We start from the raw sequence: 14,184 nt of genomic DNA on the forward strand, positions 1-14,184 counted from the left end.
ATTCGGGTCAATGGGTAAGTGTCGAATCTGACATTTTGAAGAAGTTTTAATTCCATAAATATCTCTTTGAATCGTAAAATAATGCGTACAACTACATTGTACAAACTGTAGAGCGTGCACAACTTCACTGATAAATATAGGAGATTCTTTTCAAAACCAAGAAGTTCCTATAAAAAGTACAAATAAAGGTAATTTTTATACATCCCCAATGACACTTAGAAGTTCTACATATCCATAAACGAAACAATAATTATACTGATATTGTTTGTATCACAGTAATAATTTTATTTATAAAATGATTATAATTCTGTATTTCCTGAAATCTCTCTGTCCGCTAGCTCTGCTGGTTCTCAGTCCAACAAAACGACAGAATTACCAAATCATAGAAAAAACGTTTGAAATTGCTCTCTTTTAGAAATTATTATATGGTGCATGATGCGATTTTTAGCACATGTAGAACAATTTTAAAACTACTTGAATAAAAAATGATGTATTATTTTCCTACATCTTTAGTCAGAAGATAAGAAATATTATAAAAGATACGGAAAAGACCATTATTTGATCAAGTTTTTAGAGTGGTACGAAATCGTTAAGTGTTAAGAAAATTTTTTTAAAAGTTCAGAAGGAAAAACGGCTAAATGAATGTTCCTTCTCTAGGATTCGTCTAGGAAGGAATTGTAAAGTTATCTTCTAGAGAAATAACAACCATTGAAACCGCTGATTTCTAACACGTACGGATTGAAAGGGAAATCATCTTGTTATGTATATTGACATCTTGCCATGCCGTGAAAAAAAAATTAGAAATCATACAGTATTAGACTCTTCGCTGAGCACTCAGTGCTTTTGGAAAATTAGTCCAAAATGAGACAGACAAACAATTTTATTTTCAAAAATATTTACACTTTGTAGCCATTCAGATCTTTTGTGAAATGCAGTGCGTATATAAGTAGTAAAAGTAATATACAATAAATAGATGCAATAACAAGATTGCCAATAAAGGTAGGTAACATAACGACAATTTACAATATATTTTTGTAGATTACATGTAACGACAAAATTAACAATAAATTAGTTTCTTGATAATATTGTAAGATTGGAATGGACAAAGAATAATTCACAATATCATATTATCATCCTTAAAATGTACCTTTGATAATAACAACCATTACAATACAATCATACATATTGATAATTATCGCTAATGATAAACAACCTACACGTATATTGCTTTGAATACTTATTACAATATGAACGTATATACCAACAATAAACGTGCTAAATGGAGATTAACGGACATGCACTTGTAAGATGACAGGTGGCAAGAAATTCAAAGTGGAAAAGAAGCAATAACCAAACTTGAGGCATGAGCATGAAAATGAGAAAGAGATACAAAAAAAAAATAATAATAATAATAATAAAGAAACGGCGGAGTGAAGTACCACGCAAGGAATCCGCATCACAATCGACAAAAAAAAAACAATTTTAGCAGGACAATAAGATTTGTAGATGTGTGCATTAATAAATCAAACAATGAATGGTTGAAAAAGAGATTGGATACATATCCAAAAACAACTATCTACATGTATATGATGACATACCCTGTGCATGGTTTGTGCCTTTTAGATCACATAACACCCGCTATAAAACTAGGGGCTTGTTTCATAACATCTGATGTTGATCATCTAAGAAAAAGATTGCTATGCAAATTAGCTGACTAAGTTGTGTTTAACAAAGTATATAAAGACCGCTTGAGCATTCCATATTTTCAGGTTTTTTTCAATTAAGCACTTATTTGTGATGGCCTTGACAGTGACAATTATTTTCTCTCTCATTTGTTGCAGTAGCCTATTAAGGTATGTAAGACACATTCACTGCAGGCTACTCATTCATAAACCAATAAGCCCTTTAAACCAATAGCGCACAGTCGATTTATTGTAGTCGACTACACTATTTTAACAAACCAAAAACAAACTATTTGTGATATTACACCATGACTGCTCTGGATTTTTTATAAATCTATAAATAAAGTATAACGAAATAAATAAGAACCAAATGCTCTATTGCAAAGTAAAAGTATACGTGAATTAAAAATACTTTTGAATGCACTTAGAATTACATACATAAAATTGAGTACTGGCCATAGCAGAATATTATTCACAAAGAAAATGAAAGACATACCGTGTTAGATTTCTACGGAGTCTTATAACACAGATAATACTGAATGGAAAGGATATTTTGACAACGGCAGATAAAGATGTGTCCTAAGCTCGCACTATAGTATGTAGGATTTGATCCTTGGATACAGAAGAAAATAGTATCAGTGCTAACAGTGATTTCATACCAGAAGATTATAAGCTAAAGTTTTTATGACCATACCGCAGAAACTAAGTACATATTGATATAAACTACACTAGAATCTACATAGTGCATATGAATCATTAATACATATATCATGTAGAGAATACTATGATGAGACACTATTTGTTAACTGGATGTCTTAATTATACTAGTTTTATATTTAATTACCGCAGGGGGGGGGGTTCTAGGAGTTTCACAAATTTACCATCATTTCCGTGAGGCTGGTCTGTCATTTTTAAACGTTTTCTCGGACATGGTTTAAAAAATGACGCAAGTTTCTCACGTACATTAGTAATCAATCTTAATCACTGACAAGCCTTGTTCCAGATTATCACTATCGAGTAAATGATACAGTAACGAAATAGCTAATACTCTGATATCTCTAAATGAACTCTCTCCGTGACAGGTGCATGTTGCGCATTTGGCAAATATATTTAATAGCTTGTTTTCGTGATTTTCGAGTGTTGCCTGATGTTGAATTTTTTTATCAGACGTTAAATAAACATTACCATCCTTAATTTGATTTATGAAAGCGGGACTTAATGTTTATGATTTTTATGTTTATAGCTTTTCTTTCGCGTCTTTGAGTACTATGCAAACAAACTTAAATGAGTTTCCTTATTTGATCGTTTACTTACACTCTTTTCATAATGAAATAAGCCTCACCTAAATAATAAGTAGATAACAGCTGATCGTTGGTTTTAAGCAAATTTGAATAGATATTTCTGTTATCATGCAACTTTCTGCAAATTTTAATCATTGGTAGATATGGAAATACCATTTCCTTTTTGTAAAGGTAAATTTGACAAACCTTACAATACAGATGTAGCATCCAGATTTTGCCATGGTAGATTTTCTCATTCTTATCAAGAAGCACAGCGTCCGGTCATATAATATCTGATCTCCATGTCAAGATACAATGATAACACCCAAAACTAAATGATATGTGTTAGTGTTTATAAAATTTGCAGAACGACTAAAAGCATAGTTTCTACAGTTAATATGCGAAATGTTAGTGCCTTCTAAAGCGCCAGTTAATTCAGTTTAAATAAAATATCGCTTATCTTAATGTCATATTCAGACAATCATTAAAGGACTGTTTTAACTTTGTACAGCTCTAACCATGAAAGTGTATCGAAATTATAAAAAGCCATATTTCCTATACCTTTTAATGAAACATTTGTTTTTTAATTCTATGTTACTTACCATTTAACTGGAAATCAGGCGGTAGGCACATACAGCTGTATGTAGTTGCTCCTAACAATACAAAAATCGCTGTATCGAATGTGATTTGTTTCCAACTTACAAAAGCGTTAATTATTGTGATCTTTACCTTCCTTTTACTGTAAGACCGTGAGTGGACTTTTTTCTACCTCAGACAGAAAAAAAGAAAACCGTTTACTTTTGGCAGGATACAGGCACCATATCTCAGTCAAATCTGTACTAAACTATATATGAGCCCACATGCACCGTTCTTAAGATTGTTTAGGGACAATCGCCTGCAGACAGAGCAGAGCTTTGTGACTGCGCAGAGAGGGTGCCAGACACCGTCTCCAGGTGGACAGACTGTGAAGATCCTCCCGGCAGTTTAGGAGACACCACGTCCATCGCTTCGCTTCCTTGGCAGGAAGAGCAGCACATCCCTCTGAGCTCCCGTCTGACCTCCACGCCCGATATGACATAGATAAAGAAGTTAATACTGAAATTGATGTCCCACAGCAAGTTGAAGGGGGGCGCCAGCACAACCAGATGAGGAATCCAATCCACGCGGATGGTCAGGATTAAGCCCAGCAGCGCGTTCGGCATCACCAAGATGATAAACGCCACCGACACCATTAACAACATGTAGGTGACTCGCTTTGTTTTGTGATCGTTGCGGAAAATGTTGGTGATATAGTCCAACCTGTGGAGTAGGTAAGTGATGTGGATGTTGCAGAGCAAGATGAGGATCAGCGGCAGCATGCTGACGAAACTGGTGGCGATCACGTAATGCCACACGATGTAAGAGTCTGTCATCCCGCACCCCAGGCCGGGTCGGTAGTCAGTTAACACGGCGGCGTAGATCTCGATCATCAGGGCTGCCAGGGCCAGACACCCCACAGCTGCTCGGGACACCTTTGGTGTACAATTTTTCCTGGCCTGCAGTGGAGAGGAGACGACGTAGTGTCGCTCCATTGCGATCAGCACTATCAGCCAAGAGCAGCAGATGTGAACGGCGGTGAACAGGTATTCGCTTAGCTTGCAAGACAGCGTGGACTCAAACACCACCAGTGGCGGACGCCCTCGAAGCTGCTGCAGGAGATTTATCCAGTGTAGGGAACGAATTACCAAAGACCAAGTGTCAAATACAGCGAGTGCCGCCAGGTAGTAGCTGTAGGAATGCTTCCTTAACGGTGAGAAGCACATCACAAGAAACGCAGTGCAGTTGCCACAGAGGCCCAGAATGATCACGAAGGGGAGACCGATAAAACGCAGCCAGAACCCCCACTCAGCCATGTCTGGCGGATTCTGGATAAAGCTGGACCAGTAAGTGGGGTTCCAATCAGAGATATTGGATTGATTCATTGTTTCTTCTTACCCCACGGCAGTTTGTCAATCTCTTAATCAAAGATTATGTCTTTGCTCATCACGTAAGCCAAATATATTTTAAAGCCTACCGTATGACAATATGCTATCGGCCAAGAACTGTATTCCGTGTCAAGTTCCTGATTACAACGTGTAAAAAAGCAGAAACGATACAATTTCAAAAATGAACTCACTGTAATAACTGTAGTGTTTCAACTCTTCCTCGCTCCACTGTGCTCTGTAGCAGTGCTTCAATGGTTTGGTTTCGGTTTCGTCATTAAATAGGACTTGTCGACATCGCGGTAAGTTATGTCAACATCGCCATGGCAACGTGTACCTCGATTTTCCTTCTCATAGGTCAACAACTCTTCTTAGTGATATTTTTTTGACAACGTTCACAAAGACTTCCTACGTGTGTGCCACGAAACAGACATACTGCTTGACATGTATCGCGTTCAATCATCGTGCTTCTAATTATGTCTTATAACGACTCGTATCTACTGTATAATTTCCTCTCTCTGCGTGGTATATTACATATTACATAAACCCCCTTTGATATCGTATATCTGGAAAGCATACTTGTTTGTCTTTGTTCTCCTGGTGATTGCTTTTTGTCTATCGCCGGGTAATGAATTTTACTTTGTGATAAATGCTGCTTCTTAAAGATGCATATGAAGTCAATTTTTTGCCACAAAAACCAACCAAACGACAGCATATAATTCCAAATAGTATAACTAAGAGAATTACCAAAAGATATTGTTTGATATTACCCGAAAAATGATATTTGAACGGATTTTTCTGCCAGCTTTTTATGCTGTATATAAAAAGCTGGCAGAAAAATCCGTTCAAATATCATTTGAGAAAAGAGAAAAGTAGGTCAAGTAGGTAGGTTACATTTCTGACCAAAAATATAAAAGAAAGGAGCAGTCAAAAGCTCTTTTATGGCTGATCGAGTGGTTTATTCAGTTTTTCCCTTGGCATGTCGACTTTATTTGAGTCGTATAAGAAACTAGTAGAAGTGGTTTATTTGTATTACTGGGAATCCACGCTCCACTGATGCTCGGTTCATATGTACCTTTAATGAAGACCATTCCAGTGATTTTTGCCTTTCGTGAAATTTAACCCCCCTACCCCTCTCCACTCCCCCCCACCCCCACCCCCACCCCCACCACCACCCGAAACATTAAACTATGTCACTATGGATGGAAGTAACAAAACGTTTGATGAAGAGTGAAAGATAGCTCTATTGAAGGGCAGAGTGGTTATTTGCACTGGCCCGGCGTGATAAGCGGAAAAAACAGAGCATCCAACTGAAGTACCCAATAAATGTCTGTATATTGATATTATGTTCAACCCAGAGAGAGAATATCACTTTCAAAGAGTACAGAATAAACTAATAAAATGCTTGACTGCTCTTTACAGTGAATACTAATGCGTAATTTCATAAGGATTCATGGCGTAGGTAGGGATTTCATTAGGAAAACATGACATCCTCAAATAAAGGGAAAATGTCAAATCAAAAATTGAAACCGCTAACATCTATGTCTGTTCTGTCTGACTGTCTGCATTCACTCTAATTTGGTGCGGACACACCATGCTTATATCATAGCCCACCCGTCTTGTGGTATCATAACCCCCCCCCCCAAAAAAAAAAATATATATAATAATAAAAATAACCTGAAATTTCTGCCAATACAATGCTACTGGTGTCCTCAAAAGTTAACTTTCTTATTATGTGCAGTTGGAAATATTTTCTGCAACAGTTAGTCAATAAATCACATAATCCCTCACGAAAATCATTCTACCAATTTCAATATGGCTAAACACCGAAAGTGTCCAAGAATGCTTCGAGAAGCCTTGGATTCCCTTTAATCCTAATAAATGTCTCTGGTTAGACAAATTTATCAAAAGTATTGATCACATAGGAAGCTGTAGATGTTTTCAAGGGGTTTAATTGTAATGTTACACCTGAAACGTGCCGCAGAGTAAATAGACACAAGATCGAATCTCTCACCAGTCCCTTGGGTAGTTGAAGAAAAAAATACAATAAGGGGATATCTAATAATAAGATAAGAGTTTATTTAGCTAATTAAAAAAAATCGGAAATCATTTTCCTTTTAGAGCAAGTTTGATAATAAATATAATAATGAGAGGGGTGAAGTCGTATCTCTTTATGTCTTGATTGTAATAACATATCTGGTCGATCACAAAAAAGTCCTGAACCTTAATTATATTTTGATAACTCAACTGTACCAACATATTCCTATGAGATTCAACAGAATCTTACTTCTAGTTATCGCCAAAGGCGCCTCAAACATGTGAATCAATAGCTTTTGTGTCAGTTACGTGGTTGTCAAAAAAAAAAAAAAAAAAAAAAAAAAATAGGGCATAGTCCGATGTTCATTCTCAAGGATATTGGCCCATCTTATTTCCAAAACCTTAATCCATAGACTGCTAGTATTACTGACATTTTGTTTCAAAAGGGACATTATTCCCAACCATTTTCATCATCCGTTCGATATGATACAATTGTCTAAATCACGAATAATGAGTGGCTTGAAATAGTGTCCTCAGAAAGGTTGGCAACGTTACCCGGCCTTGCCGCACCTCATCAGTCAACACACGCTGTCATTAACGTCAATCTTAAAGAAATGACAAAATGACGCTGCTCTGATTATCCATGAAGAGCCAGGAAAATCAGAGTTAAGTGCCAGATTATGAGATGGGTTGCCCTCCGAGTGTGATATAGACATGAGTGCGATCATTGAAGCGTACTGACTTATCCATGATTGACGCTGTCAAAACCACTGCGATTGTATATTGTATATTGCCAATTGCACTTGTATATTTCGCCTACATGAGGACGAGAAAAAGCACAAGAGCATAGAATGCATTGGAGCGTATTTAAATACAGGCAAGCCTACTCCAGCGTATACAAGTGCAATTATCCTATTGTACGAAGCACCGGTAGTGGGATAATTGATATAATGGTACACGAGGCTATAGTTACTCAACTGACATCTAAGCCAATTCTACTGTTTCTATAAACTTTGCGCCGCTCCTCTTACTATTAATTATCTAGTCCCAACATGTAGGAAAATGCCTGTATATTTCTATAATACCTACAAGATAATGCTCGTCTCACCTCTAGCTTTTTATACGCATTATATCTATAACTCTGGTTTTATACGCATTATATCTATAAACTAAAGTTTATGAAAGGGACAGAAAAATTTTCCCATTTTATCACATATTTACAAAAAAAAAAAAAAAAAAAAAAAAAAATCTAGTGAAAACAGCTGAGGGCTAAGAAAAAGCATATTGTTAAGAATGTACACCAATCAGAAGTTCAGTCCAGTTGACAACATGTCTACGTGAAACATTGACATTGGCACCCAATCTGAAGATCCAAAATACAATCTGAAGATCCAAAACATAATCTTAAGATCCAAAATATAATCTGAAGATCCAAAACATAATCTTAAGATCCAAAATACAATCTAAAGATCCAAAACATGATCTTAAGATCCAAAATACAATCTAAAGATCCAAAACATGATCTTAAGATCCAAAATACAATCTAAAGATCCAAAATACATTGCATATTGGCATTTGACATTGGCGCCCAATCTAAAGACCCAAAACATAATCTAAAGATCCAAATGTATCTTTCAGCTCGGAACTCATGTTTTTCGAAATAAGAACAACATGTTATTATAAATATCAATTTTTGTTATATATAGGCGTAACGCTCATTAGGGGCCTTTGATAGTTTATTTAAATTCTATTAAGGGAATCTAAGTAGCTTACATTGGGTTTTCTTCTCGGCATCATTAGTAAAGATCCGATTATAGAAACTGTTTTTACGTGGGAAATTCGTAAATAAGAGAGTTACATTTCATTTACTCGTAATGGAATACATAGTCGTAAATGTCATCAAAACTATTTTGTAATAGAAAATTAGAGTCGGTGAAATCAACTCCAGTGAAATAGCATATGATTCTGTAATAGCATGCTTTCATTGGTTCAATTTTTTGTTATAATTAGACTTTTGCCCAGACTACTGGCGCACCCTGTAGTCAGAGAGCAGATATGTGTGTGTGTAAAAAGAGGCACAGCCTACTGGTTCTTTGCGTTGTCGTTTATTATATGTACTATATAATAAGTCCTATATAATAAATACTAGTATACTTTGGATTTCAATTGTCCTTTTCTAATAAATCTCGGCGGGACCTCCACTGGCACCCATCACTAGTCGTTTTATCCTATGCTACTTCCCTGTAATCATTCCATATGTATTTTGTACATGTATTTATATAGATGTTATAAAACTAAAAGTATAGTAGAGGGCCTGTAAAATGTTGCCTGTACGCATTTTAGTGCTCAATAAAGATTATTTTAATATAATCAATTTTGTGACCAATATTGACTGAGACACATTTTAATTATCTTTTAGATGAAAATTATGATACTTGTAAATAAATAGAAAAAAAAACACTCCCACCTACTATTTTTACCGAGAACTCAAAAACTGTCAAAAACAAGAAGCAAAACCCTGAAGAAAATCAGTAGGAAATAAAACCACCGTCCCTCTGAAGGCGATAGTATTGTGATGAATTCGACGTAGCAAAAGAAATGACGCTAATAGAAGGACTCAAATCTTTAATCAACCGCAAGTGGCAGCTTTAAGGCTCTAAGTAGGCTCCCAGAAGCCGCGGGTGTATTTATACTGACTATATTTCATCCACTGACCTTATCAGCGCGTAGACCAGTGGCTCAAATGGTGGGGTTTTTTTCCGTGTCCCTGAATAGCACTGGGGTATCATGTGTCTGACGTGTCCGTTGATGCTTTCTTTTAATTTCCTTGTGATGCTTTTCTTATCAAAGGATATTCACGCAATTGCCTCTGGGTCTGAAGAAAAAACTAGTCAATTTAGAAATGGAGTCGCATAGCGTTTATAAGTCTGTGTGAGAAATTTAGCGACGAAAAGAATAAAGAAATCAAATTTCCTGTCGCACGTACTAAACCGTTTTCGAGTATTCACCGATCATTCATTTCATTCAATCTTTGTTGGTCCTTGCACATTGTTAAACGCCATGGCATAACAATTATTCAATATAAAAAAATGGTAACTTACAATAAGATGCATTTACAAACATTTTAAAATTTCAAGATACATGTTTAACATTAAATCTGCGAGACATGCATTCATATTGTCCCAAAATGCAGTTAACACGCGTTTAAAATCTGCTTAAAACACAACTGGCGCTGCCAACAACAACAGTTGCGCCCTCTTGGCAGCCTGTCTTTTCCATACATAACGTGGACATGGTATAAGGACAAGCATTTCAATCTCAACCACATCACTGCAATTCTTGAAAATTCTAGGGAGCTATGATCCAAGAAAGTGTATCTTCTATCCTAGGAGCTTTGACATAATTATGAAGTTTTGTCCATGCTACGAAAGAGGTACTGCACAAGACTCGATTTCTATATCCTCTACCAGGCCCGTAGCCGAGGAGGGGGGGGGGGGGGGGGGTTCGAAACCCCCCTTTTGTTGGGAAAAGGTTCCCTTTGGGTAAAATTTTATCTAGGCACATGCAGGTTTCATGGTAAAAGGTCCACTTTTTGAGAAAAAGAACCCCCCTTTTGAAATTGCTGGCTACGGGCCTGCCTACCTACATTTCTAAAGCATAGGTCCCAACCGAACGTACGGGCTGCTACGTGTGGTCTACGGCCAAAAAATGGGGAAAACGTGGGATTTCGTGCTTGAGGAGCACGTCCATCGTACGACTTTTGGAGTACGCAAACAGCACGTAGAAACTTTTCACCAATTACTTGATTTCTTCCCTGCGATCTAGCTACGTCCTAGCCGGACGCAATGAACCTAAAAACCGTGCGTCCAAAAAGTAGTTGGGACCTAGGCTTAAGTCATGAGCCCCAACCCTGAGTCGTCCTAGGTGAGGAGATTATGCTTTAGAACATCAGATATGGCATTGGTTTCAATGTTATAGTTTGTTTTGATAAATCTATATGTCCTTGGACATAATAACACAATAATTCGCAATTTTGTCCATGATATGTCCGAATATATGTCCATGATATGTCCATGATATGTCCATGATAATGTCCATGATAATGTCCATGATATGGCCATGATATGTCCATGACATGTCCGAACTAGTTAACCCTGGCTGTGTCCACGTGTTTCGCTGATTTTTTGGCCAATAAGAGCGCCAGAAATTAACTTTTTCTGACAGTTGACCCATCCCCCTTTTTTGACCGTCTTCCAACAGAAAAAATTAGATACCCGTTAATGTAAAGTTGAAAACCTGACGTCTTCGGGAAGACCCAGAAGACGGCCTCAATCCGCACCTGTGACATGTACCTATGAAAGTTAGGCAACAATTTGATTGATAGCTTAGGCGATCTTAGATAAGAGACCATAGCAAAAGATTCACTAAGGCCATTAGGACAATCAGCTACTAATTAAATTCAATGGATGCAGGTTAATTAGCAAACTGACCTTTGTGTCACGGGATGCCACTATGTGTAAGCCACAAGCTTAAGTTTATAAAAAAAATAGGGTAGGGTCGTCTCCCCTACCGGTACGAGAGTTGACTATGGCGATCGGCCACTCATGTTAATGAGATAGCAATCGGATGTAATGCCTATGATCAGTTCCTGATCTAAAGAAAGAGAGTAACGTACCCTAAGGAAGACTTTGAGAAACAAGCAAACCCGACTTTTATCGAGGGGAGGGGTTCAATTTTTAAAATTGTGTACATTATTTTGAAATCCCCCCCCCAAAATCCGCCACTGCCTTGTGAAATCCTCTTAAAGCGAGATCTAAGTAGTTTGCTTTAAATGCTTTTTAATGAAATTGCTTCATCTGTACTTCTAAGCAGACCATTTACAAATAATTGTATGTTCTTGGTCTGCGTATTTTTTCATTGCTTGTACCCAGTTTTCAGAAGTCCAAAACTGAGAATGAAGAGATTTACTTTTTTAGAAAAGAAACATGCATCCTTCTCACCATTACATTTTTATTTCAAAAAAAGATTTACCAGGTTTTCAAGTATAGCCACAAATAACTAAGTCACGTGAATTGCCATTTTTAGAAATAAATGTACATTTTTGTGTCATATGCCTGTAATTTTTTTGCTGATATGACTCCATTAATGTCAAAGAGCTAGATCTAGCCATTTCGTCTCGATCTTCAGGGACAGTGAAGTTTCTGACCATTAACAATTTTTCAGACGTCGTAATAACAACATTCCGCTGGACGAAGAAGCCGTTTGCTTTATTCCGTGCAAAAATTCTCGCGGTTAAGCCAAAAATTTTTCTGTAAATATCTGGTGAAAAATTAATTTTGTGATCCTGGTAAAGGTTGTAAACACACGGCACTGTAGTTTATAAAAACTTACAAGATAACAAATAATAAAATGAGTGGGTGTAGAATAGATAGATCGGTTCAAAATAACGATGACTTCTTCTCATTCAAGTGAAAGATGACACAGAGTTCAGGATGATAAGTTGATCAGATGTTACAAGAGCACAAAGGACTTTCGAAAATGAAAGGCGTGAAAAAGTGAGAACAGCGAGAGAGCACCATTGTGACAGAACTGGTAGTACGCCAGGGAACCGTAGTCCGTCCCCCATTAATTTGCACAGGTTAAATCCGTCTCATTTACTAACCCCAATACTCAGACTAACCCAAGTCTGTACTTATTATATGGTACCCTGGACTTCTATTCCTAGGACTACCATTCCTGTCACCCGGTACACTGTCACCCAGTGCCAGATATATCAAAAACATTCCAAATCCAGAATTGCGCTTTTCAGTCGTATGAGGACTCGTAAACCCCAGTGACTCACAGAAAGTCTTCCTCGAATCCAGGGACTACATACCGTTGATAGACCTGTATTTCAGCTTATTGGACAATATTTGCATTAGGAGTGCAATTACCATCTATAATCCTGTCATTTGAGCCCTGATTAGGAAACTCCCAGGAGAGCTGGAAGCTGATGACTTGGGCGTATGCAGTTGAGTTTTTATTTAGCCGTATAATGAGCTGCGCATGTTTCAAGGTTGAACAAAATGTTTTTTTTTCAACATATCGCCCTGCTGTAACCCTTTTTGCTATCATTTTTATTACTTTGAATTTAATTGTAGACCGTGTCATAAGGTGATGGCTCCATATGTAATAATGTTAGTGTCAGCGTTTTTTTAAGGATGGGGTCGATAAGAAACTGCCAAAATTTGGGTGTTTTGTGAAAAAAGGCCATTGAATCGAATGAATTATTTACAAATTAGCAGGTTTAAAATAAACAACAACAACAACAACAACAACAATGAATAAGCACGTTATTAAAGTCACTTGACAAGTTTCATGCTTTTGGAACTCATCTTTCTTGTCCATTCGGTTTTCAAAAAGGCAGTTTGCATTATTTGCATTTTTGGAATCCCACCCAATCTGAGAAATGAAATCACTTTTTCAACATAAAGCTACATTTGTACATATATACGAGGTAAAAAAAAAAGGATTGTTAGTAGCCGGCTATTGGCGTAAGCCAATGGAAGCCAAAGTTGTTCTTTTTGGCATTTATTCATCATTTAGAGCGACTGATGATCAGTTAGAACTAGACTAGACGATGCGCCATGGAAATGTTCGTGATCAGTTTTTCTCATCAAATCGAACAAACAGTAATCTTTTTTAAGTGTTTCCCTAGTTCGCAAATTTCTGTCATTTTGTAAGGGGAATTCACTGACTTCATTTATATTCATCTATATCTGACGCGATTTGAGAAGTTTATAGCGACTTCTAGTGCAGCGGGTGATTTCACAAAATAATAAATAACAGGGTAAGCACATTGTTGCTACATGAAAATAGAATAGCAACAGTAATATTAAAACATATTCTAATCATTTAACTTTCTGAGATCTAATCACAGAACTGACATCATTGCCATTCTTCATATTTCATACTTTACTCGCCACAAGACAGTAACAGCTTTGATGCTGGACAACTGGCGGCTTGCATCCATCACTGTCCTAGTTCTGCCTACTGCCATCTTGGATAAAACTTTCTCCGGCTTCAGCGTTTTAGACACGAGTAGATCATCACTTATGTCTAACACGTGGAAATCGTACAAGTTGATAGGATTCTCTTCTATTGGCTTCTCAATCTACATTAAGAACACATTACGCGTTGACCCACGCTCAGTCTTGGTACGGTCTTAATACACAAAAGAACAAA

At 37.0% G+C, this 14,184-nt stretch overlaps 1 protein-coding gene across 1 annotated transcript; it reads right to left on the reverse strand.

Moving 5' to 3' along the window:
• Positions 1-3,843: 3,843 nt before the first annotated feature.
• LOC106180662 (uncharacterized) lies at positions 3,844-4,923 on the reverse strand. The gene has a single exon (XM_013564708.2). It carries the CDS (start codon positions 4,921-4,923, stop codon positions 3,844-3,846), a length of 1,080 nt encoding a protein of 359 aa, XP_013420162.2.
• Positions 4,924-14,184: the final 9,261 nt, after the last annotated feature.

Source organism: Lingula anatina, chromosome 2, assembly GCF_051362555.1.
Source record: "Lingula anatina isolate TDL-2025a chromosome 2, LinAna3.0, whole genome shotgun sequence".
Classification (NCBI taxonomy): Eukaryota; Metazoa; Brachiopoda; class Lingulata; order Lingulida; family Lingulidae; genus Lingula; species Lingula anatina.